Source organism: Gymnoscopelus braueri (genome assembly GCF_963280865.1).
Source record: "Gymnoscopelus braueri genome assembly, chromosome: 12".
NCBI lineage: Eukaryota > Metazoa > Chordata > Actinopteri > Myctophiformes > Myctophidae > Gymnoscopelus > Gymnoscopelus braueri.
In genome coordinates, this window is record NC_137614.1 from 22828534 (window position 1) to 22853533 (window position 25000).

The 25000-nt window shown below is 43.3% G+C and overlaps 2 protein-coding genes across 2 annotated transcripts in view; one reads left to right on the forward strand and one right to left on the reverse strand.

The window, feature by feature from the left end:
* The window catches only part of nol4lb (nucleolar protein 4-like b), a gene marked incomplete at its 3' end in the record, with an annotated part of 153498 nt that overhangs the window by 51270 nt on the left and 77228 nt on the right, over nucleotides 1–25000 (forward strand). The gene's annotated exons all lie outside the window — the stretch shown is intronic.
* LOC308097370 (centrosomal protein of 41 kDa-like) lies at nucleotides 5601–7028 on the reverse strand (the record flags this gene model as incomplete). Its single annotated transcript, XM_080445126.1, has 1 exon — nucleotides 5601–7028. One exon carries the CDS (start codon nucleotides 7026–7028, stop codon nucleotides 5601–5603), a length of 1428 nt encoding a protein of 475 aa, XP_080301252.1.

The window sequence follows — 25000 nt, forward strand, 5'->3', positions numbered from 1 at the left end:
GGAAGGAGGGTGAGCAGATGCACCATAGAGGAGAGGAGAGCTCTGACTGTAACTACTGGGATGACAAGTGCAAAGAGCGGATGAGAAAGGAGAGAATAAGTGAAGAGAGAGAGAGAGAGAGAGAATACAAGAAAGGAAAAGGGAGAGGAGAGGAGGGGCAGGGTGGAGTCTGACAGACCAGAGGAAAGGAGAACAGAGGACATAAAAAAGGAGATAGGTGCCGCGTGGGGGTGAAAACCAACGAGAAAATTGCCAAGAGTGGTGGGAGGGGGGGGGGGGGTGAGGAGTGTTGGAGGTAGAGATGGGGAGGAGAGGGATAGGGGGGTTGTGAGGAGGGCAGGAGAAAGGAATGGGGGAGGGATTGAGGGATGGGGGAAGGGAGGCGTTGGGGCGAGAATTAAAAAGATAGAATGAGGTGCTTCATTATGGTTTATGTTCTCTCTCTCTGCCCATTATTCCACCTTTCTCCAGAGAAAACTCATTTCATAATTTTTTTGGGCGACGCTAAAAGTGCGTGTGTGTGGGTGTGCGGCGCGCATGCGTGTGTGTGGGTGCTTATGTGTGTGCATGTAGGCATGCATACGTGTGTGTGTGTGTGTGTGTGTGTGTGTGTGTGTGTGTGTGTGTGTGTGTGTGTGTGTGTGTGTGTGTGTGTGTGTGTGTGTGTGTGTGTGTGTGTGTGTGTGTGTGTGTGTGTGTGTGTGTGTGTGTGTGTGTGTGTGTGTGTATGCGTGCAGGGAAGATTGGTTGGGGGTTGGTGTGTTATAATTACTAGAAGACTGGCGAACACAGCAAAGGGAGAATGGTTTTGTTGTTTGATAAAGGCTGCTTTGTGAAAAGACTGTGGAGTCAGGAGGCCTTGAGGAGAAACACGACAGACTCTCAAAGCAACACCATCATTCCTAAATGACATGTCTGCTCTTTCAAAACAAGTGACACCCACCCTGACAAGGACTAAAACCAAAACATTTAAAAGATCATGTCCTTGGGTTTAGCACACTGAAGTATCCGGATTATTTTGAAGTTCAGTTCTCTGACTTTTTGAATAATTCCCCTGTAAGACAGACAGGTGTGTAGGCTACATTGCGATGCAGCACAGGTTCATATTTTCCCAGTGAAGAAACAAAGGCACAGACTGCCTGCTGTGTTTTGAAGAAAAATAACAGAAAAAGATGAAAACAGAAAGGCATGTCTGCTGTTTGTCAAAGATCTGAGTGTGGATGCGCTGATCAAACAAACACGCCTGACTAGTAAATTGAAGAGGACAAATGCCGAGGGCACACACACACACACACACACACACACACACACACACACACACACACACACACACACACACACACACACACACACACACACACACACACACACACACACACACACACACACACGCAGTATGGTGCAGTACAGTATCTCCAGAGCAGATTAATATTGATCAAAGGTACATTTGTATGTACTCTATATGTTTCACATCACGCCCTTTGGCAGCCAGCACATCATGATTGATTGGTGGGACCCAAAAAAAACATGTATCACTTCAGTTGGTGTTCTACAAAACATCATGTTTTATTTATTCTTTAATTCATTCCATTTTTGTTGTTTTTAAGTCGGACCTACACTGCTAACAGCATGCACATCTGTATCAAGAGAAGAAAACGATGACTTCGTCTCAGGTTGAGTTTACTACATCTTTAAAGGGCATGCCCTTGAAGTAGCCTTCCTTCTGCCCTTTCCCTTCACTTCCCTGCCCTGCATAAGATGGAGGGAGTATTTGCGAGTATTAGTTTGTCTTTAATATACCCAAAACAAGACAGGGTGCTAGAATGACAGCATGGTTTCCCTGTGCAGTCAGTATTTGGAGGCCAGTGTGGAACCGTGTGCAACTCCATATTTTGGACGATTGACCTTGTTGGTGCCTCGCACGGGGTGGGTTGGATGGTGTTACTGTAGACAAGCAAAATCTCCATTTCTGGGCAAGATTTTGGGATACATACACACATACATATGGGCGGGGGTCATACAGACAAACGCTGTTATAGACAGCTGACTCCTTTGGTGCCATGCCGTAAAAAACAGGGATAGGATCACAGGAATATTGCCTGGCATTAAATCTCAGCACATGATGGCACTCGTGCAGCGCTTTTAACTCACTGTGGAAAAGAAGCATCAGCCCAGTGATCCACATATGTAAATATGAACACTGAATTCTGTTTGCTGCAGTGCAGGCTTAACTGGTTCATTACTTTCCTGCTAGCATTAAGCAGAAGAAGCAATAAGCACGCTTGCCAGTGCTGACTGTAGTTGCTGTGGTACTTTCATTGCATGGTTGTGTTCCTATGACTGTAGTGCAATAACTCACCTGTAGGTGGCAGGTTTGGCATGTAAATGTTTCAGTGATCACATACTGTGGTGTAGACTCATGTGCACGCACACACACACACACACACACACACACACACACACACACACACACACACACACACACACACACACACACAGACACACACATGCACGTACACACGTGTACACACACACACACACACACACACACACACACACACACACACACACACACACACACACACACACACACACACACACACACACGTTCTGGTGTATATTAAAACACTATGTTATGAATATGAGTGAACCCAGTGGAAAAGGTCACTGCTGTGTAAGAAGAAAATTAAAAAGCACTTCAGCGCCACCATATAGTCTTATCTGCTGTAATGTAATATACAGAGAATCGCGACAGTGCTTTAAAAAGAGCTTCACACACTTGGAGAGGAGTGTCTGCTTGTCCAAGATTGAGGGAAAACCGTGTGTTAAAAAAGCCCCATTGGCTGCATGGAATAGCATAAGATTGGAAACTAGTTTTATTTGTAAAAGTAATTGGGTATTTGGATGTTTCTGTTCATGTTAGTAATAATAGTATGTGTCTCTCTCTTAGGGCTGCAACTTGGTAAAAATAATGATTATAATCAAATAATGGAAAAGTGTTGTTATATATCAACAAATACATTAACCTATTTTCACTATTTTTTTAATTTTTGGAACGTTTTTTAGACTTCACCTATAATCATATACTAAAAAAAAGTATCGATTATTTTTATTAAGTTATTGATTAGGGTCCATTTGGTTCCATTTGTACACTCTCAGAGTTACTGACCTGTAAGGGTCCATTCCAAACCCCTGGTGGTCCCCGGACCAGATGTTGAGAAACAGGGATCTAATAGATCTATATCTACTCGGTCTTGTATCTTCATCTATTTGCTGATATTTATTAGCTTAACCACTTAACCCCTACTGGGGTCCCCCAGGGCTCTATATTAGATACACTAGTCTAGTATTTCCCTCTATATCAAATCTCTTCGCCAGAAATAGCCGATCGACAAGCTCACAAAACGCAGCGTTGCTTATAGATCTGCTATTTTTGCCAAATGTTCACCCCAGAAAAGGGACAGTAATGTTCAAGTGATTCATATTTGCATTGTGGTTGTATTCCATGAGAGAATATTATATCATTTGTTTATGATGGAGCTCCTCCAGTATTCATTCTTCTCTCTGTGGGTGTTGTCAATAAGCCAGGTCATCTGCAGTAGTTACCGTGGTGGGCTGGGCTTACATCTTTTCAGAAATACAGTATGCCCCTTGGTGGGTTATGAAATTGTTCTCTTGTTAATTCAATTTATTTAGTTAAATGTTATTATAGTGCCAAATCATGAATCGTCTCAAGACACTTTATATATAGAGCAGAAACCCAACGTGTGCCCCCTGAGCAAGCATTTGGCAAAACCTCAAGCAGAACCCGGCTCTAGGGTGGGCGCATCTGCCTCAACCGTGTGCGTGTGCGTGTGCGTGTGTGTGTGTGTGTGTGTGTGTGTGTGTGTGTGTGTGAGAGAAGGAGCAAGAGGGAGTAGAGTAGAAAGAGAGCGGGGAAACGCAAAGATTGACAGCAAGGATAATAACACAACAGCAATAATAACTACAGTATAATGCACATCAACAGCAATAATAACTATAATAACAGTCCACAGCCATATTCCATGGAAACTCTTGATCGGTTTATGTTGTACCCCTGGCGAGTGAAATTACACAAGTGACCAATTTATGAAGAAATTAGTTAATTTATTCCTAGTAAAGGGATTCCCCATTTCTTTAATTTGCATTGCGGGTAACAATACAATCTCCCATAGGATGCTGAGACCTGTCAAAATTGAAGGGGGAGGGAAGATGGATGGATGGATAGAGCAGATTAGAGCGGAACAAGATGGGGTGGATGGATGGATGGAGCACAAAACATTTAATATCGTTGTCTATCAAGACATGAGTTTCTACAATAAATGATAATTAAATTGTGTGTAATGTCAGATCAGATCACAGTAGCCCCTTAAGATTCCAGAAGTGTTGAGTGGACTGCAAAATAATCATTCAATTCTTGTCATTCAAACAGTGTTTTGAAATCATTCAAACAGTGTTTGCTTCTAGTCCCACACAACTCAGATTCTTGCCTAACCTTTCTCTGATACCTACTCGCTTTTCCCTGTGTCTCTTCACTGTCCTATCAAATTAAGCAATTTCAAAAATATTGTATTTTAAAAGACAAACAGCATAATACCACACCATACTGTAGATCCAAAGATCTATGGTGAAGATTGAAATGAGGTTGAATGTATACTATTCAACTGTGCATGTGAATGTTGTGGTCACCATCATCATCTTACAATAATAATAACTAGTAATAATCATTACAATGATACAAATACTTACAGTAGGGACTAACATACTGTTATGCTAAATGTTAATGTAGCAATGAAGTGAAAAGAAACAATGTAATTGTAGGTGAAAGAAATATATAGGAGTGCCCTGAGCCCCAAAAGTTTGAGAACCACTGCTTTAGAACTTTTCACCATTGAGCCATCTCTTTCTCCCTCTGCTGGCACCGTGTCTATAGCACCAAGCATGCTACTATGAAGAGAGCACAATTAAGATGATCGGAAACACCTGCTGATCAAATAACCCCTGGCTGGCACTGCTGTCATGAGTCACTCATTTCCAGCCACAACAGAAGCGTAATAAACTTGTAACTTGCAGAGCTCCATCCAGTTGCATGTATGAGAATTTACACTTATTTACATTTAGGTGGGGTGCACCAGGGACTCGTCTGGTGGGAGCACACGCAACATGGGTGGTGCTGTGGTGGTCCTTCCTGCAGTGTGACGGTCTCTCTCCTGCTGCCTTTCCACTCTTTCACTGTAGCTGTCGCCTAAAAAAAAAGAACAAAAAGTTACATTTAGTTAGACATTTTAACTGAGCCCCCTATAGGTAAAATAAACTCTTATTTTACCTATATACAGTTCAACAAAAACACTTTCTGACTTTTAGATGAGAAATAGGCCATGCAAGTTGCTCAATCTGTAATACTTTTATATCTACAATGGCTAGTTTAAGTTTATCAATATACAGTAGTTGTCATAGAGATTAGATTTGTCCTTTTCATGGCCTGCTAACACAGAAAATGAATGAAAACTGGAAAATTGTAATGCACTAATTGGAGTGTCCACACATGCAGCCTGTTGTGATCGGCCGCCCGAGGTGGGTCACCTCCAGGGTCTGCAGCTCTGGGCCCTGGTAGCCTCTTTCCTGGCCATGGCTACGCTCTGTCTGCTACTGCTACTGCCGCTGGACGCGTTGGACTGGACACTGTTGATGGACAGTCGGCTGGACAAGCGACTGTCGGCCTCACTGCCTTGGTACAGCTCATCTAGCTGTTGCTGGATCTTGGACCGCTCATCTGCGTTGAACCTCCACCTCCTGTCCGCCATGACCTGTGGCTCCGGCTGCGGTACCGAGCGCCTCTTCCCCCCAACCAATGTGGGGGATGGCTGGCACGAGACTGGGAAGGAGCCCGTTGTCATCCCTTCCGGAAATTTCTGAGCAAGCAACTTGAGACCTCCGGAGAGCATGTAGATATTCTCGAATCCTCGCTCACAAATTAATTTGCCCGCCTGCCTGGCTATAATCTCATCCTCATCGTACACAATGATGATCTTCCCTTCAGCGTTTTTAAAACTACGCATTTCCTTGGTGTTTATGTTATGGGTTAAGAGAGTGGTGAGGGGGTAATTGTATGCACCGATGATGTGGCACTGGTCATACTGGTCGTGGTCCCGTACATCCAGCAGCAGGTAGGGGCAGTCAGGGTAGGAGCTATCGATTGGCAGCGGAGTGGTGACAGTCATCGGTGTCGGACCGCCGGACAGCTCTCCCACTCCACTTAGAACATTCTGCGGTGCGGACTCAGGCTGAGTCCTGTCAGCCAGCAGTGGAGTGGTGGTGGCAGTCACTGGCGTCTGACTGTTCTTGTCTGGCAGGTGCGTCTGACTGTTTCTGTCCAGCGTCTGACTGTTCCTGTCCAATGGGAGCTGGTGCGTCTGACTATTCATGTCTGGCGGGTGGGTCTGACTGTGGGTCCACTTCTTGTTCCTGTTCCTGTCCAGCATGTCCAGCTCTCCCACTCCACTTATAACACTCAGCAGTGTGGACCTGGTAGAGTAGTGGCAGGAGTATCCAGGTTCCCTTCTGTTGTTCTCTGGGGGGAGTGACGGCATGGGGGACGGCTTGGGCATGGTCAGCTCAAACAGACGCTGTGCATCTGCCTTTGCTTTTGCCTTTGCCTTTGCCTCCGCCTCCACCTCCGCCTCGGACATCACAGACTGTGTGTCTGTGCTGATAGATAGATAGGAAGCGGGTGTCTCATCCTGCTGTCTGAGTGGTTCGTCATCATCCAGACTTTCATTCAGCTCTGCTAAAGAGGCTACCTGAAGTATCAACTGTGCAAGACTTGGCACTTTTAGGCGTTTGAAGGGCTCATTATTGCGGTACCTGTAATGTCTTTGGGTCTCCGCCACCTTTTCCATATACTTTGATATACTGCATCCGGTGTCCAGTCTTGCCTTAACATGTTTATACCTTGGATTCTCTGGTGTTCGTTTGTCAAAGTATTTTGGATTCCCAATGGGTTTCATGTTTCATGTCTCTCACTCTTAATTCTATCCTTCTCTCACTCTCTTATATTGACTACACTCATACAAGGGGTGTGACGTCATGGGCCCTGTGACCTGCCCCCTCTCCCTCTCTTGCTCTCTCCCTCTCTCACACACTCACTCACATACACTGGGTGTGATGTCATCGCCCGTGGCCCCGCCCCCGTCTTTGGGGCTGGTTGCCAGAGAGAATCTTGAGGGGTCCTGCTGTGCGCTGGCGCTCCCTCCCCTTATAGCAGGATATATTGTCCTTTAATACAAATAAATAATAAATAAATAAAAGCACACAGCAAGAATCGAGAGGGGAAAAAAATCAAATAAAACCCGGAGGTTGAATGTTTTAGAAACGAGGAGCGGTCGACATTCATGTTTGAAATCTTGTTGGAGTGAAGGTAAGGTGTTTTCTTTTTTTTTTGGGGTATGTTTTATCAATCCGTACAGGAAAGGGTTATGTTTTTATTTTGGAGCGAGTTGTGTGCGTGTGTGGTGTGCGCTTAGCAGCCCGTTTCTCTCCCCTGCTCTTTAAATGACAGGAGGGAAGAAGCGATGATCAGGCTCTGCATGCGTTGAATTCTTGGCGATCCTGCATTTTATCCTGCGGTCACATAATATGCGATGCGAGGTGTATTGGCTGCAGTATTGATGAGGCGCTCTGATTAATTATCGATGCAAATTCATCACATCGCACGTTTATCTAAAGGAACATTTCGCACGTCCTCTCGCAGAGAGATAGATCGGGAGCACAAGTTTTAGGATATTTAGTTGTCATGCTGTTTTGCTTAGAAGGCGTACAGTAGAGCTAACGATTCCTATCGCGAGGGCATTATTGCCGGTCCAACTGCAAATCATTAGAACACTGGCTGGATGGATGAGGCGTACGTTTGTTGTAGAAGTGTAGAATAGTGGGCTTATATAGTCCTCGGCTATGGATTGTGACTATAATAATACAACTACTGGCAGTAAGTATTAGTGGTCGATCTTGTGGCATTGGTAGCCACAATTATTATTATTATTATTATTATTATTATTATTATCATTATTTAAATAATAATAATAATTATAGATATTATTATTATGATTATTCATGAGAGAGTAGCTGACTGTGTAATTGCAGAGTGCAGTAGGCCAGTGTGCCTCTCTGACTGTGAGTGTCACATTGTTCTGTCTCCACGGGGGCGGGGGTGTGGGGGGGGGGGTGCTGCGGAATGACCACGCTCCCTCCCGCACACACACACTGTCAATGCGTGGCACACGCCGCCACATTGTTGCACCTCACGCCTCCTCCTCTCCTACACTGTCAAATGTGCGGGTCCATTAGGTTACATTTCAGATTTAGCAGATAATTTTACTGTGTAATTGTAACAGCTGATTTTCAAAAGTTGTGAATAATTTTTCTATTATTGTTTTGATTGCTGGGTGGGCACAGAGGTATCTCATCAAAAGAGTAGGCTATCTGGAGGATTGTAATGCTGCCTAGTTTAGAGAATGGGTAGAAAAATGTAACTATGTAAACAGAATGAATGACAAGCAATTCAAATTAAGGAGCTGTATTGGCATAAGAAAACATATGTTTACATTGACAAAGCAAGTGTCAGAATATCATAAAAACAGTTTACGAAAATGGGGAAAGTATATACAGTTGGAGGGGGTACATCATTGTGTTAAACAGAGTTATGTCACATTGTGGCCTTACATGTCATATACTGTATATAAAGCTTTTTGAAACAAATAGCAGCAATCTTTTGCAGTCACTTTGGTCTTTAGTCATTTTATTTGACTAATATAGCTAGAGTGTAAGCAAAGCACCACTGTAGCTACACACATTATCAGACATGGTACTAAGACAGCGTTTTATGGTGGAGTGGTTAAGGTTTACTGTGGTGCGGGTCAAAGTTTAAATGGTGCTGTGTGGTCATAATTGAAATCTTTGTACCCTTGTCCCATAAGTATAAGACATCATCTGTCTTTGGACATTGACACCCATCATCTCAGTTTCCATGGTTGAGTGGTTAACAGTTAGTGCTTGTTTTGTGGGGTGAATGGTTTGAACTTGGTTCAACGAGACATGATTGGGTGGTGAATTCAGTGGAGGGTGGTGAATTCACTGGAGGGTGGTGAATTCAGTGGATTGAGCTTAATTCCTTATATGAATGTTCACATCGGTTCATTGGAAAATGATTGGAGGCTATAATTAAATGGATTAAACTTGTTTCTTTGGTCTGGGATTTTCACTTGGCTCAGGGGTGAATTATCCAGTGTTACTTCAATTCAGTTGAGTTGTAGTGAGTAAATGTAAGATTGTAAAGTGCTTACTGTACTGTACGTACAGTGTACACCTGCTAGGATCCCAACAGGAGGTCCCGCATGTATCTGACAAAGTCTTATAAGCTACAATTCCTACATCCTGAATATACTTCTCCTATTCATTTGTAATGGAGTTGCTTTTTTTTTCTGCTCTCCCCACAGCATTGCCTGTTTTGCTATTTCCAAATACTGTATATTATCAACATATTCACAAAAATAAGTCATTAGGTTCAAGGTTTCTTTATTACACCATATCCTCATTTATGCTGGTGATTGATATGTCAGAGTAACAACGGACTGAAGCCCTATTAGTTGATCTGCGGAGTGATTGGAGACTAATTGGAGACCATTGTAATGAATGTATGTAATGACACTCTGTCCACTGTTACTCTATAGACTGTATCTTCAACAAATCACAACACTAACTCAATATCTGACATATGGTACAATTTGATGGTCAAAGGTTAAGGTCAATTCACCAACACATTGTACATAACCTCTGAACTATTCATCTTAAACCCGATTTGCACGTAGTCATATGATGGCGTCCTGCGGCGAAAAAAAGATAATGTGACTTGATGTTTCGTTATATTTGACCTTCAAACAGATCAACATTACCAGACACCCCAGATGAAAGGCGATGAGCCACATGGCTCAACTATGCACGCCTCTAGACGGACCTTGTTATCTCCGCCAGACTGAAGGCAAGGGGGAGATTATGTTTCCGCCCCGGTGTGTGTTAGTGCGTTTGTCTGTCCGTCCAGGACTTAATCTCACAAACCACTGGACAGATCACTGTCAAATGTCTTCTGCTTGCTGACAAAGCCCAAGGAAGGCCTCCATGCATTTTTTCATTTTTTTAATATCTTTTGAAATATTTAACTTAAATATTATAATGGAAGTCAATGGCAGTCATATGGAGTCATACATCATGGATATGTCATAGATGAATGATGTCATAAACTTTCCCAAATGTAGAGTTACAGTACACCCGGCCTGGGCGCACCTTTCTAGTTATTAAGCCTGATTCATTCTTGTTTGTGCCCAGAAAATGGACATGCTCAAGTCTACAAGCTTGATCATATCTACAAGCTCACAATGCGCTGTGTAGCCTGCGTTGAGCGCTTGTAGATTGGCTATTTTTGGTGAGAGACATCGGCGTGCAACAAAGTATAAATCAGGCGTTACTGTATTGAAGGTAGTTCAGGAACATCTTTCCTTTCAACATACCGTCTGTCAAGGCCAAATTCCACATGGAACGCAGGGTGTAGCAGCATGCTGCTGTAGTCTCTGGCATCTAAGGGGTTAAGGTCTTTGAAAGGGTTCTTTAACACCCCCCCTCTCTCTCTCTCTCACACACACACACACACACACACACACACACACACACACACACACACACACACACACACACACACACACACACACACTTACTCCAGCCTTCTGCTACGGGACGGAAGGGGAGGAGAAGAGCTTCTCTTCCAGGGGATAAAGCCTTAAGTTAGGGCCTGCTTAGCTCCCACTCTGCTCAGCTCCAAAATAACATCACTTTTCCCCCGACCTGGCCAAGCGATCAGCAGGGGGGCTGGGGAGGATGAGGGGGAGGGAGGGAGGGAGGGAGGGAGGGAGGAAGAAGGGATGAGGGAGAGAGCGGAGGGGAGGGGAGCAACCTGCCCGCTAATCCCCTTTCCCCTCTTCGTCCTCTTCCTCTCTCTGTAGGGGTGTGTCTCTCTCTTTCTGGATGGGATGGGTCTCTCTTCACCCCCCCCCCCCCCTCTCTGTATCTGTTCCTCAATCTCTCTCTCTTTCTGGTATCTCCCTGGGCGAGGCTTTGCTTATTACTTCTTCTCTGTCAGTGTCTTTCTGTCTTCCACTCACACTCTCTCTGGGTATGCTGGATTGCTGGCCTATTGTTATCATTCTGTCTATCGATTAGTCTATACCTTTTCTTTCTTTCTTTCTTTCTTTCTTTCTTTCTTTCTTTCTTTCTTTCTTTCTTCTGCATGACATTCCTTCTTCTTCTACTCTGTGTTGTCAAGGTCTAATCATGTTTTCTCTTGCTTTAACACATGTCTGTATATCCAGCAGAATGGATGTGTGACTGTTTTCTTCCAAATCACCCGGTTGGCACGCTGTCTCACACGCTTCATTCAAAGCCCTGCACTGAAAGTGCTCCAATCTCTCGCTAACAATGAGGCTGTCAAGACTCTCCCTCAATGGCCCTCTGAAAAGGGAGGCAGTGTGTTCTTCTTCAGTGAGCCTTTGTGTAACTGTACCTTTGTGGAGAGCTGTGGGTTATTGGGTGCAGTGCAGATGTGCTGGCGTGGTCATGTTTTAACGTCAATGATATCTGTCTGATACCTGTCCATCTGAGCTGAAGTCGCCGTGGCGTGATTTACAGTAAAATCCTCAGTGTTCATTTATCTCTGACATAGGGCTGGGCAATATATCAATACATCAATATCGAGATATGAGACTAGTAGATATCATCTGGAGTTTTGCGAGTGTTGTGTTTTCCTGGTTTTAATCACGTAAGCCCTGTTTTATACTTTAAAAGCTTAGGCTTTTAGATCTACTATTTTCCGTACAAAAAACAACAACCATGTTTGAATAATGTAAAAAGAAAACATATCGTCACGGTAACCGGAAGAGTGGGCATCTAAACAGTGTGTCCACCTGAAAATGTTCTGAAGTAATGTAGAGTCTACATGATTTAAACATGCTTTAACATTTGACATTTAAGACCTAATATTTCTACAATTGCTACAAAACTTGTGGCTAGCCAGTCATTATGGGCATAAACCAGAAGTTAAAGGGTATATTTATGTCTGATGATGTACTGTGCATGGTCAAATCATGTATACATTACTTCAAACCATTTCCCAAATTCTTAATGTTTTTTGACATTTCTGAAAAAAATAGCCAATTTTACATTGAGGTGCCCACAGTGTTTAGGTGCCCACTCTTCCTGTATCCCCTCAGGGGAGCTCCTCAGGCCCTAACAATACAAAAAAGAATACATGGAATAATACATGTTAGTGTGTATAAAGTTGGAGATTTTGAGCTCAAGATTCTGTTTGCTGTTGCAGCTCACTATTGTGAAACTAATATTTTATCATGGTTTAATGTTGGAGTGAATAAATATCAAAGCTTGAAAGTGTCTTTGATATGAACTTATCCCAGATGAATCAACAACAGACAGAGTAACTGAACTTACCTTCTCTTTACATTTACTTTTGACTGTACTTATGTTGTCTAACTCAACGTCAGCTTTCAGTTTCTTGCTGCACCCATGAGTATACTATATAGAGAAAGGGCATAGGTACGTCACAGGTTACGTCACTCCGTTAACTCCGCCCACTTTGGCCGCCATTGTACTAAAGCTTGTTTGGTCGCGCTGGTACCCTTGAGTTAACTCTATGGCTGGTACACCACTCTGTAGTCAGCAAGCAGCAAGTGTAGACGGTGTACAATGTACATGATCTTCCATCTCTCTACTATCTATCTGGTCACGCTGGTACATCCTGGTACATCACTCTGTAGTCCTGTGCTCATAGTTCAGCAAGCAGCAAGTGTAGACAGTGTACATTATCTTCCATCTCTCTTCTATCTATCTGGTCGCGTTGTAGTCCTGTGCTCGTTCAGCAAGCAGCAAGTGTAGACGGTGTACATTATCTTCCATCTCTCTTCTATCTATATCTAACTTGTATAATCTCTAACACATATGCTTCTGTGCTCAAACAAGCATGACAGCACACAATAAAAATATATACATCTGTTGTGCTGAGTCGCAGAGAGCAGAGCACCGGTGTTCCTGCCGGCTAAGTGGCTAGTGGCTAAGCTAGCAGTTTGAATGGGACGTTTACGGCCGTATTAGCTAAATCTGGCATTTAAAAAAAAAGAATTGATATCGAATATCTTAAATACAATGAAACAAACACATTTAGGCTCTCTACCTGTGCTCAAACAAGCATGACAGCACACAATAAAAATATAAACATGTTGTGTTGATGAGACCGAGTGTGGATGAGAATCAGCGTTGCCATGTCGGCTAATTATAAGCGACTTTGGGCAGAACTTTTTCTGGCTTTTTCTGTAAAGTTGCTTGTAAAATTGGTAGTTGCGGGTTGCGTTTTTTTGTGTGGCTTATTTATAAAGTGTTCTTGCTTATTTAGGCTTGCTTCCAATTTATTTTATTTTATTTAAACCAGTGGTTTTCAAATATTTTCATGAAAATGTTCTGTGCCAGGGAGCATTTGTGTTGTTAGAATGTTTAAAAAAAAAATTTTTATTGCAAGAGTTTATTTTAAATAGCCTATGTACAAGCTCACGTGAGCTTGTAGATCGGCTATTTTCAAGTAGCTGATGTCACTAAGCCACTTCTTTTGGGCTTGTTTTCATAGACCTGGTTGCTTATTTCTCTCGCAAAATCTGGCAACACAGGTTCCGTTCAGTTCACTTACTAGCTCAATGATTAATGAATGAACAGTATAATAATAATAATAATAATACTTCGCTAATAATATCAATAATAATATATAAATAATCAGTACTCAAGATGACTATATTTTATTTTCGGTTCAGGTGAACCAGTCTATGAAATGAATGATTGTGACTCTGACTGGGCACACTGTCATTACATGATCTGGGGCACAGATGTAATGACATTTTTTCCAGGTAGCGTGCTTTTGCATCCGCGTTCAGCTTCTCTCTGTATGGTATGTCTCTGTCACGCATTGTGTGTGTATGTGTTGTAGACTTTACACAGACTGTGTGTTCAGGAGACGTTGTGAGTAGCTGTCAATGATGTTGTTGATACGGCCAGCTGTTGATACGACCCTATATAAAATGGCCGCCGAAATACGTCACTGGTAGCTAGGCTCCTCCTCGACTCCTCCCTATGCCCGGAGTCTATACTGTAGAATGGATGGGCTTAGTTGGAATCTAAGCACATAACTTAGAAGTATCAGTGCTTCGCTCTCTAGCCTGGTCTATTCTCACAGATGGGAACTGTGTAGCTCATAAGTATTGGTCATGGATAGTTCAGTGGACCCACTGGGCTCTGCTTGATGAGCAGTGTCAACAGAATACAGAGAGATGGCCTTTAACGGTGCTTAATTAGCACATGGCGCTCTAGTAGCGCTGCCTTTTCATGTACAGGGTATTCTCTGCACGGCGGGAAGTTCCCCTGTGCTCAGGGCTTGATTAGTCCTGCCTGCTGCGCGCTAGCTCAGTGTTTGATTTGCATTGCCTCAGGGGATTGTGCAGCGCCCTAGCCTTAATAGTGGGGGCAGAAAACAAGGATGGGTCAAACAGTGAGCACTTTTAAATGTAAACAAATTGACTAAACCAGTGGGACCCTCTGATGTGAGAGATTTAACAGTGAGTGGAAATCTAGCCCAGTGGGTGAGAAGTTAAGTAACAAGCTGAAGATATTTTGAACTAGTTCAGTGTACAAAGCACGATGCAATACGATACAATATAATACTTTATTGTCCCCTTAGGGACATTTTGCTCGGGCTCAGTGTCACTGGATTTATCATACTGTAGTGTATGTCATTCTACATTTTACATTCAGAGTATGTACACATCATCATGTAACACAATCAACTACATTTTAGTATGCATATGTACATACAGTATATTCAAGTGCCGTTAGTAAAAGTAGGGTTCAATTTGTGTGTGTGCTGGGGGGATCCATGCCTCTGCTTTTGATACCCGCCTTCTAGTCATTCATATTTATCACCGGTGAGGATATGTTTTATCCCTGCTTGTAGTTATATTAAATTAGATTTGGCTGGCATTGGCTGGCATTGGTCAACTCTACCAGCTATTTTGGCAGGTAACCAATCAATTAGTTCTTATCTAGGCCAACAACCTGTTTGGCTGGCAGAACAACGAGAAAGGATGGTGATATTTATTTGTATTCTTTACCAGCCGCTCTTGCAGATGGACACTCATTCGAAAGTCTCCTGCAGATCTGTGAGGACATGGTAACACCATTATCACAGAGTTATTCAGCTGATATTCATTATGATGTACACTGAGATGTGAGGCTTTGATGTATGAATTTCCCTGCCTCAGTCTCATCAACAAACCGTATTCCCTCCGGCCAGCATTCTGCTCACGTGTGGAAGTCTTTACACATCAAAACCAGCTTCTCTCACAGCTTTTAGCAAAGCTTATGTAGTAAGCAGGCAGGGCCTCACACAGCGAGAGTGCCTCTTCATGCGACCTCACAGCAAGTGTCAGGAAACCAAGATTGGTTTCCTGACAATTTCCAGAGCAATTTATCGGTTTGGCTGACATATCGGCATTCATTCTGTATGCTCATTTATGTGAATTTATGCGTTTTGAGATCATCATTTTGCACTGTATTATTGATCTCCTCATAAGAGAACAATGTTATTTGACTTTTATTTACACAGGTGAAAATCCCTTTGAGATAGAAGATATATTTTACGAGGGAGCTCTGTTCAGGGTAGCAGCAGTACAGAACAATGTGATTTAGGTTGAAAATTGGTTAATTTGGTCAGCCTGAAAGCTGGCTTTTGTCATGTTAGGAGAGCAAATCGCTGTTCCACGTAATGACGAGTGGACACGCTTTGTTCAGACACTGGCAGAGATAAACTAAAACAGAGATTAGGCAAAAGAACTGGCCGCTCAGCGCTTGGCTGCCTGAGTGATATTGTTCTTATGGACATGGCATTAGATTTACATTTTATTTGGTCAACTCTGCCTTCCATATTGGCTGGTTCATCACGGGCCGTCCTTGGGATTAAGATGAGGAGCAGGGCTAATCCACCTCAGACGTACCAAAGATGACGGCATAATCCCAAATACAAACTAATTGTTCTTTCCAGATGCCTTAAAGGTCCACTATCTGTTTTACAGTAAGTGTATTGTGGGCCAGTAATGTCAGATTGTATGTACTGTAGGTTTAGTGTATTAATCCATTTATTAATGGGCTTACTCCAAATATCAATTTGTTGGCTACAGCTTAAGCTTTCCACTTAAACTGTAGTAAATCTATCACATCTTTACTACACCAATAATGTAAACATGTTGTTAGAACCATAATTCATATTTTTTTTCATTGGTCCTTTATTTAGCCTAGATGATCTAAGTAGCCTGCTGTTATATTGAAATGCCTCTTCCTCAGTCTAATGTATTTTGACCTCTTCATAAAGCTCTTACAACAAGTTTCCCACGATTCAGCTGGTGTACCGTTTAAGATTTATGTATACTCAATAAGAAAATGATACAATATTCTGAATGAATTCCATATCTACATTACTGTATGACATGTTCTCAGCAAGTCTAATTTTTGTGTCCTAAAGAATCTCCTAAACCTTGTCAAATTTGAGAATGTAACATTCACACAATAAAATAATACAATTTTTAATTATGTAATACAAAAAAAATAAAAGTTTCACTTTAATTACTCTGGCGACACCCTGCATGACAACCAATCACTATGACTCTGCTCTGTGGTGGACTAGTAATGCCTGGCAAGCATGGCGCGAGCGTGCGTGCGTGCGTGCGTGCGTGTGAGTGTCTGTGTGTGTGTGTGTGTGTGGTGCTCAGCCAGCGGAACCACAGCGTCCCAACAGAGATGTGCTTTGTAATACTGGAGCAAAGCTCTGCTCCTCTATGACTTCTCTCATCTCCCTCAAGTCACGCACTCCTCCTCCCCCATTGTCCTCTACTTTTCTATAGTCTGGAGTGTGTACTTTCTCTCTCTTCTCCCCGTCTCTCTGGCTTGCTGTCACTCTTTCAGTCTTTCCCTGTCTTCCTTGTGCAGTGAATCTCACTCGGGCTGTGCTGTAGCTCCCTCCCTCCCCCCTCTCTCTGTCTTTTTCTCCCCCTCTCTCTCTCTCTCTCTCTCTCTCTCTGACACATAATATGACAGACTGATAGTCAGTTCTGGTCATTTGGGAGGCAGGCAACTCACAGACAGACAAGTCAATCTGTTGAACATGATGGCTCACTTATTCAGTCCGGCCAGGAGCCAGGCGCCGTATAAGAGCCAATTGTCTGTAGGAGCGGCGGCGGGGGGGGGGGGGTCAAAACAGTCGTGTCCTGTAACAAGAAGGTCTGTGGTTCGATCGCCGACTGCAGCTCAGTAGGAACGTGTTCTGTCCAATAGCCTGAGCATATCATTAAAACTCTTCCTCTCAACATTTCCAAATGGAATTTGGGAACGGTGCAGAACGCTTCCAGCAATGAGCACTCATAATGAGTCACGGGATCAAAAATCAATTCAAATGTTTCCTGGCAACAAGAGGTTCCTGTGTCATCATAGTGTCATTACAGCTGTCCCCCTCGGTAGTGTTGTCTAAAGAGTTTCACTGAGCTGCACTATCACTGACTTGAGGTGATAAATACGGCGTGTTAGTTTAACTCTGAGCGTGTACAAATGGAACCAAATGGACTGTAAAGGTCCACTTGGTTCCATGGGTACACTCTCTGAGGTACAAATGGATAAATTAACTCTGAGGATTTTACTGTTTAAGCAAACCAGCAGTGAGATATATATATATATATATTTTTCAATTTAATTTCCCCAAACTAGTATCTGCAGGATAAATGTACATGTGGAATATGTCCACCCTGTAAGTTGTTTGATGGATGGTGGATGGTTTTTATGTTCACATTCTGTCTCTTGTCCTTATTTACATTAACCTGTGTGATACCATGTAATTGTTCCCATTTGTATTATTTACTCTGATTAATGGATAATTTAGTATAGACTGTTGTTTAAGTGCCACATCTTTAATTGGGTTCTTTTGGGAAACGTTTCTGAATTCTGAAATATAATGAATTTGAATTTCGCTTTGTTTTCTAGCAGTTGTGGCTTTTCTTCTTTGAATGAATACAGAAATATGAGCGAGGAATCGCCGGTGTACAGTTTCTAGAAGGAATTGACTAGAATTAGTTTTCACAATCACATTGTCCTCTCTGTGGAGCCCCTCAGTGCTGCTGTATGGTGTCGTAGCAGGGTGAAACTAGTTTGGTCCCACGGTGACCTTTGCGTTCACTAATCCCTGCTGTGTGTTGCTGGGATTGCTTCCTGCTGGGGAAAAGGGGTTAATCGTCATACTTGTGGCAGATTTGTGGCTGACTGGATTAGGCAGGGGTAGGAGTGTTGGACACTCGCTAATCTCCAGCAACCCTGCTCCTGCTAGCTGTCAGAGAGGGACCCAATGACCCACCCACTGGTTGACTGAACACAGGCTGTTTGGCAAGCTGACTATCTCACTAATTGACTGGTTTGCCGCCAGGGGGAGCCTAACCTGGGGTGGGGGGACGGGGGGACGGGGGGACGGACGTAAAAAATATATACATAATTGTATATATATTTTTTTACTTAAAATTCAATTTATAAGATTATTGTTCCAGTTTAACAACTTCAAACCTGACCTCCTTGTTTTGTGCGTGCAACATTTTCCACCATTTTTCATGAATAGCGGAAATAGGCGATCTACCACCTCAGCAGGCGTCACAATGTGAGGGGTTGTGAGCCTGTAGATTGGCTATTTATGCTCTTTTCAGGTTTGTTTGGGGTTTCTTAAAGCCATTTCGCAATAGGGGGGGCACAGCTAAATGCTATGGTTATTTCGCGGTCCTTGGCATGGAAAGGTGTAGGAAGCCCTGGACTAGCTGACTGACTGACTGACTGACTGACTGACTGGTTGTTGGACTGAATGAATGACGTATGTGAATGGATGGTGCACACACTGCACAGCCACTGCCTGAGCTGAATAACTGGTTAAATGTTGGAGCTCTGATGGGCTGACACGCTGGCTGATGGACTGGCAGACTTTCTGATTGTCTGAATTATTGGATAGTGATTTCTATACTGGTTTCTTTTTGTAAGATATTTTTGGGGCTTTTAGCCTTTATTCGAGAGTACAGTGGAGAGAGACAGGAAACAGGGCGAGTCTGGTAGTGACACGCAGCAAAGGTCCGCCGGGCCCGGCAATCACTGTCAAGCATCAAAGCCTATGTGGCTGGTTTCTTAACGGGTTGCGTGGTGGCTTGCTGGTTGGTTGGTTGACTCACTTTTTCATTTTTCAGTTAGACTCACTAACTGAATTGCAGATACTAACAAACATGTTTTTGTCTCCTCTGTAAACTTGTCCCTCATGGCTCTAAGACCATGATTTATGAGGAGAGCCTAGCTAGCTGTTTGTAGATTGAACTGTTAACAGTCCCGACTCCCCTGGCTTGGTTTATATGTGAGTCAATCATTAGCTAGAACTATTCTTCTACACTGTAAAATCCTCAGTGTTCATTGAACTCTAAGATTGTACAAATGTACCCGAAACAGACCCCTACGGGTCCATTTGGTTAGATTTGTACACTCTGAGTTACACTAGGGTAAATTAACAGATTTTCTCTTTAGTGTATTGGAATCCAAACATACACCCATAATATCCTAATATCCTGTCATAATACTGTACATAATACTGTACATGAGAGGTTAATATTTTAAAGTTGACAATAATTAGTTTACAGGGGCATTTGTGTGATTAATTTAAGAACCAGTATTTTCAGGACATAATGTTTCAGCGTTTTCTTAGGTGCTACTATTCAGTTTGTGCTAGTACTAGTAAATTCAGGTTCTCAGGAAAATCACAGCTTAACAATGAATCGATAATCGCTCAATAACGTGAACCAGCTATCGATGAATTGTTTAATTGATCATTTGCATCCCTACTTGGATGCAATGAAAAAGTCACTATGTTGCTTCAGAGAAGACAGCTAGACACAGCTGTACAGACTTGAGCCTGACTGATATATTGGCCATTATTTACTTTTTAGTTGACATAATGTTTGGAAATTATGCAGCTTATGTGTCCAGATTTGTAACATTTGACTTTTTTTTCAAAAATAGCCTACTGTATATATAATTTTGTATTTATAATTGTATCTATAAAAAGTTATTTGTTTATTATTATTTGTTTGAAATTGACAATCCAGGTTAATGATGGATTTAACAGGTGGGTTATAAAGGTAATTGGAAGCCTGAACCCTCTTCCTCTCAGGTCTACATACATGTGCACACACGCTGCAGGAGTGGAGGACAGCAACATTATCATCACCCATATATTTTGTATACCATAGTTTATGCACGCACGCACGCACGTACGAACGTACGCACGCACGCACGCACGCACGCACGCACGCACGCACGCACGCACGCACGCACGCACGCACGCACGCACGCACGCACACACGCACACACGCACGCACACACGCACAAACTGACCCACTCTGAATCAGCTAGTAATGCCTGAGTGGTCTCCTGCAGCCTGCATTAAAAGTGATTGCGATAGTTCCATGCCTGTCACATCACATTAACTCTGACTGGAGGTAAACGCTACTGTTAAATAATAGAGAGGAGAGAGAGGGAGAGAGAGAGAAATCCTTATTTGTCACCCTTCTGTGTAGAGGAATGTGTGTACACTGAGGTTGTGTGTATACCACTCACAAGGTCTTGTGATTAACACCAAACGAACAGAAGTCATTGCCCAAGAGAGATTATCATCTCCTACCCCTCTCGAATTCACCATCGACAACTGGCCTCTAGCCTCTTTGAAAACGACCATTGAAGAACTTCAAGGAGAGTCGCAGTCTACAAAGCTGTGTGTGTGTGTGTGTGTGTGTGTGTGTGTGTGTGTGTGTGCGTGTGCGTGTGCGCGTGTGTGTGTGTGTGTGTGTGTGTGTGTGTGCGTGTGCGTGCATGCGTGCGTGTCAACACTGCTGTATGGTTCTGAAGCCTGTAGAGTCATATCGCTGCCACATCAGACGCCTTGATGCAACATCCTCCTGGGAGGACTGTGTTCCCCATACTTCCCCCCCAGCGTACTAATACCTGATTTATACTCTGTTGCGCACCTGTGTTGTGCACTGAAAATAGCAGATCTACAAGCATCGTGGAGGCCGTTCCTGTTGTTCGGCAATATAATTCGGCAGGGACAGCTCCTGACAGGCAACAGCCTGTTGGGAAAAAGCTACAATAGAAGGATCAGCTGAAAGGGGCGCTGAAGAGGTGCAACATCAACCCTATAATGATCTGGAGTCAGCTGCTACAGTAAATCATCAACTATGATGTCACTCCATAATGCCATGCTGGGATCATACACACAATTTACACTTAGTTGCGTGCTGGTGTCGTGCACCAAAATTAGCCGATCTACAAGCTCACAAAGCCCGAGTTACACTCACAACGCATCGTACTGTGAGCTTGTAGATCGCCTATTTTCAGTGCAGGACACCCACGTGCAACTAAGTATAAATCAGGCTCAACACACGCAACAAATGACGGACGGCACAGAGCCAGCGAACACTCCGTAACACTGACTCAGCACCACCCCCACCCCCCACCCAGGCCTCACATGTCCAAGCTGCGGAAAGATATGTGCATATTATGTATAGAATCTGGCTTCACAGTCATCTATACTGGCACCATCACCAGCAGCCGTAGCCACAGACAGACTCATCGCTGCACAAGGAAGCTCCTTCCGTCTTCACTTGCGATGGACTGACAAGGGTGTGTGTGTGTGTGTGTGTGTGTGTGTGTGTGTGTGTGTGTGTGTGTGTGTGTGTGTGTGTGTGTGTGTGTGTGTGTGTGTGTGTGTGTGTGTGTGTGTGTGTGTGTGTGTGTGTGTGCTTAGAGTGAAATATTTCACTCAGTAGTCAATGTTAAAATCAGGCAGATACAGTCAGCCAGTTAATCAAGTAACCAATTATACAGGCATTCAGCAAGAAGGCAACCAGTTAAATGAGTATCAGTTAACTTAGAGTACCAGTAACTAACCAGCCCGTTGGAGAGCCAGCCTACCAGGCAGCCCAGCCAGTATATGAAACAATCAGTCAGGCAAACCAGTCGACCAGTCCACTGACTAACCAGGCAGACTGATTGTCAGAGTGGTGGTCAATAATTCAATCAATTGTTAAGTACGATAGCCTGTTCAGATGGAGAACCAGTCAGATCAGTCTGCCAATCAATGAATTCAAACAGGCAGCTAGTAATATATGTATATATACACAGCACAGTACAGAGTATGGAGAGAGGAACAAAGGGAGAGAGTCCCATTAGAGAAAGGAATATTCTACTACTGGCCAGGGAGGTCCCAATCCGCAACTCTGATCCCAAGTCAGTCAGTCAGACAGACAGACAGACAAGTCAGAGTTCACTTGGGCTAGCCCTGCGCTGGATGGGCAAACTAAATGAGCTCTACTGAGAGATGGAGCGCTCATAGCCTCTAGCTACACATGCATACGCACACATGTACGCACGTACGTACGCATGCACGTGTGTGCGCATGCACTCACACACAGATAGAGATACATACAGAAACAGCCACGCACAATATATTCATATACACATGCAGAGACATTAAACGGATAGATAGATGCACCAGAACATACACACTCCATAGGTACACACACACACACACACACACCCACCATGCTACCTGGACCTGGTGGTGATGATAGAGGCTGAATACAGATCAGTCTGTTGAATCCCAGTGAAACGGCACAGTGTATCAATCAAACTGCTTATCAGCCCGCTCCAGCATGGATCACATTTAATGATGCATATCTGAACAGCACATCCTTGGGTTTTCAACAGGGGGTCCGCGACACATTGGGGGTCCTCAGAGTTACTTCAGGGATTCTGACAACTTTGTTGTGCGATGGGATTTGTTTTCCTAAACATTTTTTGGGGTCTAAAAATACATATAAATCCATCATATTATTATTAGAAAAGGTCCTTTCCAATCAAGCAAACAAACCAAAAACATTTAATCTACACAGCATTGATGATAGTGCTGTTAAACTAATCTATGAAGCCATCATGGCTGCAGCATCACTTAAAAGAAAAATCTGTGGAATACTTCAAGCTTGTCTCAGATCTCTCAATGGTCATCAGATGTTGATGAGACAATCAGCTAAATATGGTGAGATAGCTTTGAAAAAAAGACGTTTCATATAAAACACAATTGTATACAATTAAATATACTGTATGTAGTGCGGGGCCCTGCTTATCTCTCTCTCTCAGATAAGGGGTTCTTTGTCGTAACGTTGTCGTAATGACATTGATGGCATAATTGTATGCTACCATTTCAGTACCAATATACTGTATTCTCCCAGCCCATCCATTTACAGTAAATTGCTTCACTGTGCTTCTAAAGTTTTTTTTTCTTTTTCAATAGCAAAGAGACGAAACGTCCTGTTCGCTGGTATTTAACTTGTAAAAAATGCCAACATAGTTTGAGTGGATGTTTTTTAATGATTGGTTCGATATCGCCTCCCAAGTTCCCATGCTCTGGAGTGGTGTCCACAGTGCTCCTCAGAGCGGACACAGGCGGCTTTTGCTGGCCGGTGCTTGTAGAGTTGCGCTTCTTGGCTTAAAACGGCGATAGCGACCGAACGGTGGGTCATACCGGGACGGCACGTTGGATCCGGGGGGTGGCGAGGCGCATCCAGCAGTCCCCAGGCCGGCCTGGGTGTGAAAGAACGCCTCTGTTTTCAGACTGTTATCACAGTCATAATTGACATTTATTTGTTCCCTTCTCTCATTCCTTAATCTTTCTGGTTCATGCAGGGTCATATTTATGGGTCTGCCCCCCCCCCCCAGAGACTCTGTAACAGTACAGTGTGTGTGTGTGTGTGTGTGTGTGTGTGTTTGTTATGCTGAGGTACTGTAACAGTAGTTCAAAACTCTCTTTCCACATAATATCTGCAACATCGAGTTACACATTCATACCCAGGAGCTGACCTGTATATCCAGTGTTCTGGACACTGGTCAGCTGGTCAGACACTGACAAAGTTCACAGCACATCGAACCACAAATCCACAATGCGTTGTGAGCGTACGCATGTAGATCTGCTATTTTAAGTGCATGACACGGCATGCAACCAAGTATAAATCACTGTTAGGCTTTATCGTCTGGGGGGCATGAAGGCGCTCAGCAAGTTTCATGGCAATCCACCCATTCAATTTTTAAATACACTGGAAGTGTTCATTTAACTCTGAAAGTGTGCAACTATAACCAAATGGACTCGTAAATCCAATCCATTTGTTTCCATTTGTACACTCTCAGATTTAAACTGACATTCAGGATTTTACAGTGTACTGCATCTGTGTGGAAGTGGTAATGTGAACTGCAGCATTCTTGTACCGTGTAGATATATTGATATGATATCATGCTACGGTTAACCGCGGATAACCACCATCATTCATCCAAGTGTTCCGACACATTTTAAAAAAAAAAGCCTGAACATCCACCCACACGTGTGTGTGTGTGTGTGTGTGTGTGTGTGTGTGTGTGTGTGTGTGTGTGTGTGTGTGTGTGTGTGTGTGTGTGTGTGTGTGTGTGTGTGTGTGTGTGTGTGTGTGTGTGTGTGTGTGTGTGTGTGTGTTCGTTCCCATCTCTCGGTTTCTGAGACTGTATAGGGTGACACACAGTCAGCATCATTCAAATAGGCTGGCCAGGTATCAGTTTGATATCTTCATATCTCCCTCCTTTTCTCGGTCTCTCTGTTTCCTCGTCTCCTTTCACTCTGTCTGTCTGTCTGTCTGTCTGTCTGTCCCTCTCTCTGTGTTGAACATAGCTCAGTGTTATAGCTCAGGCT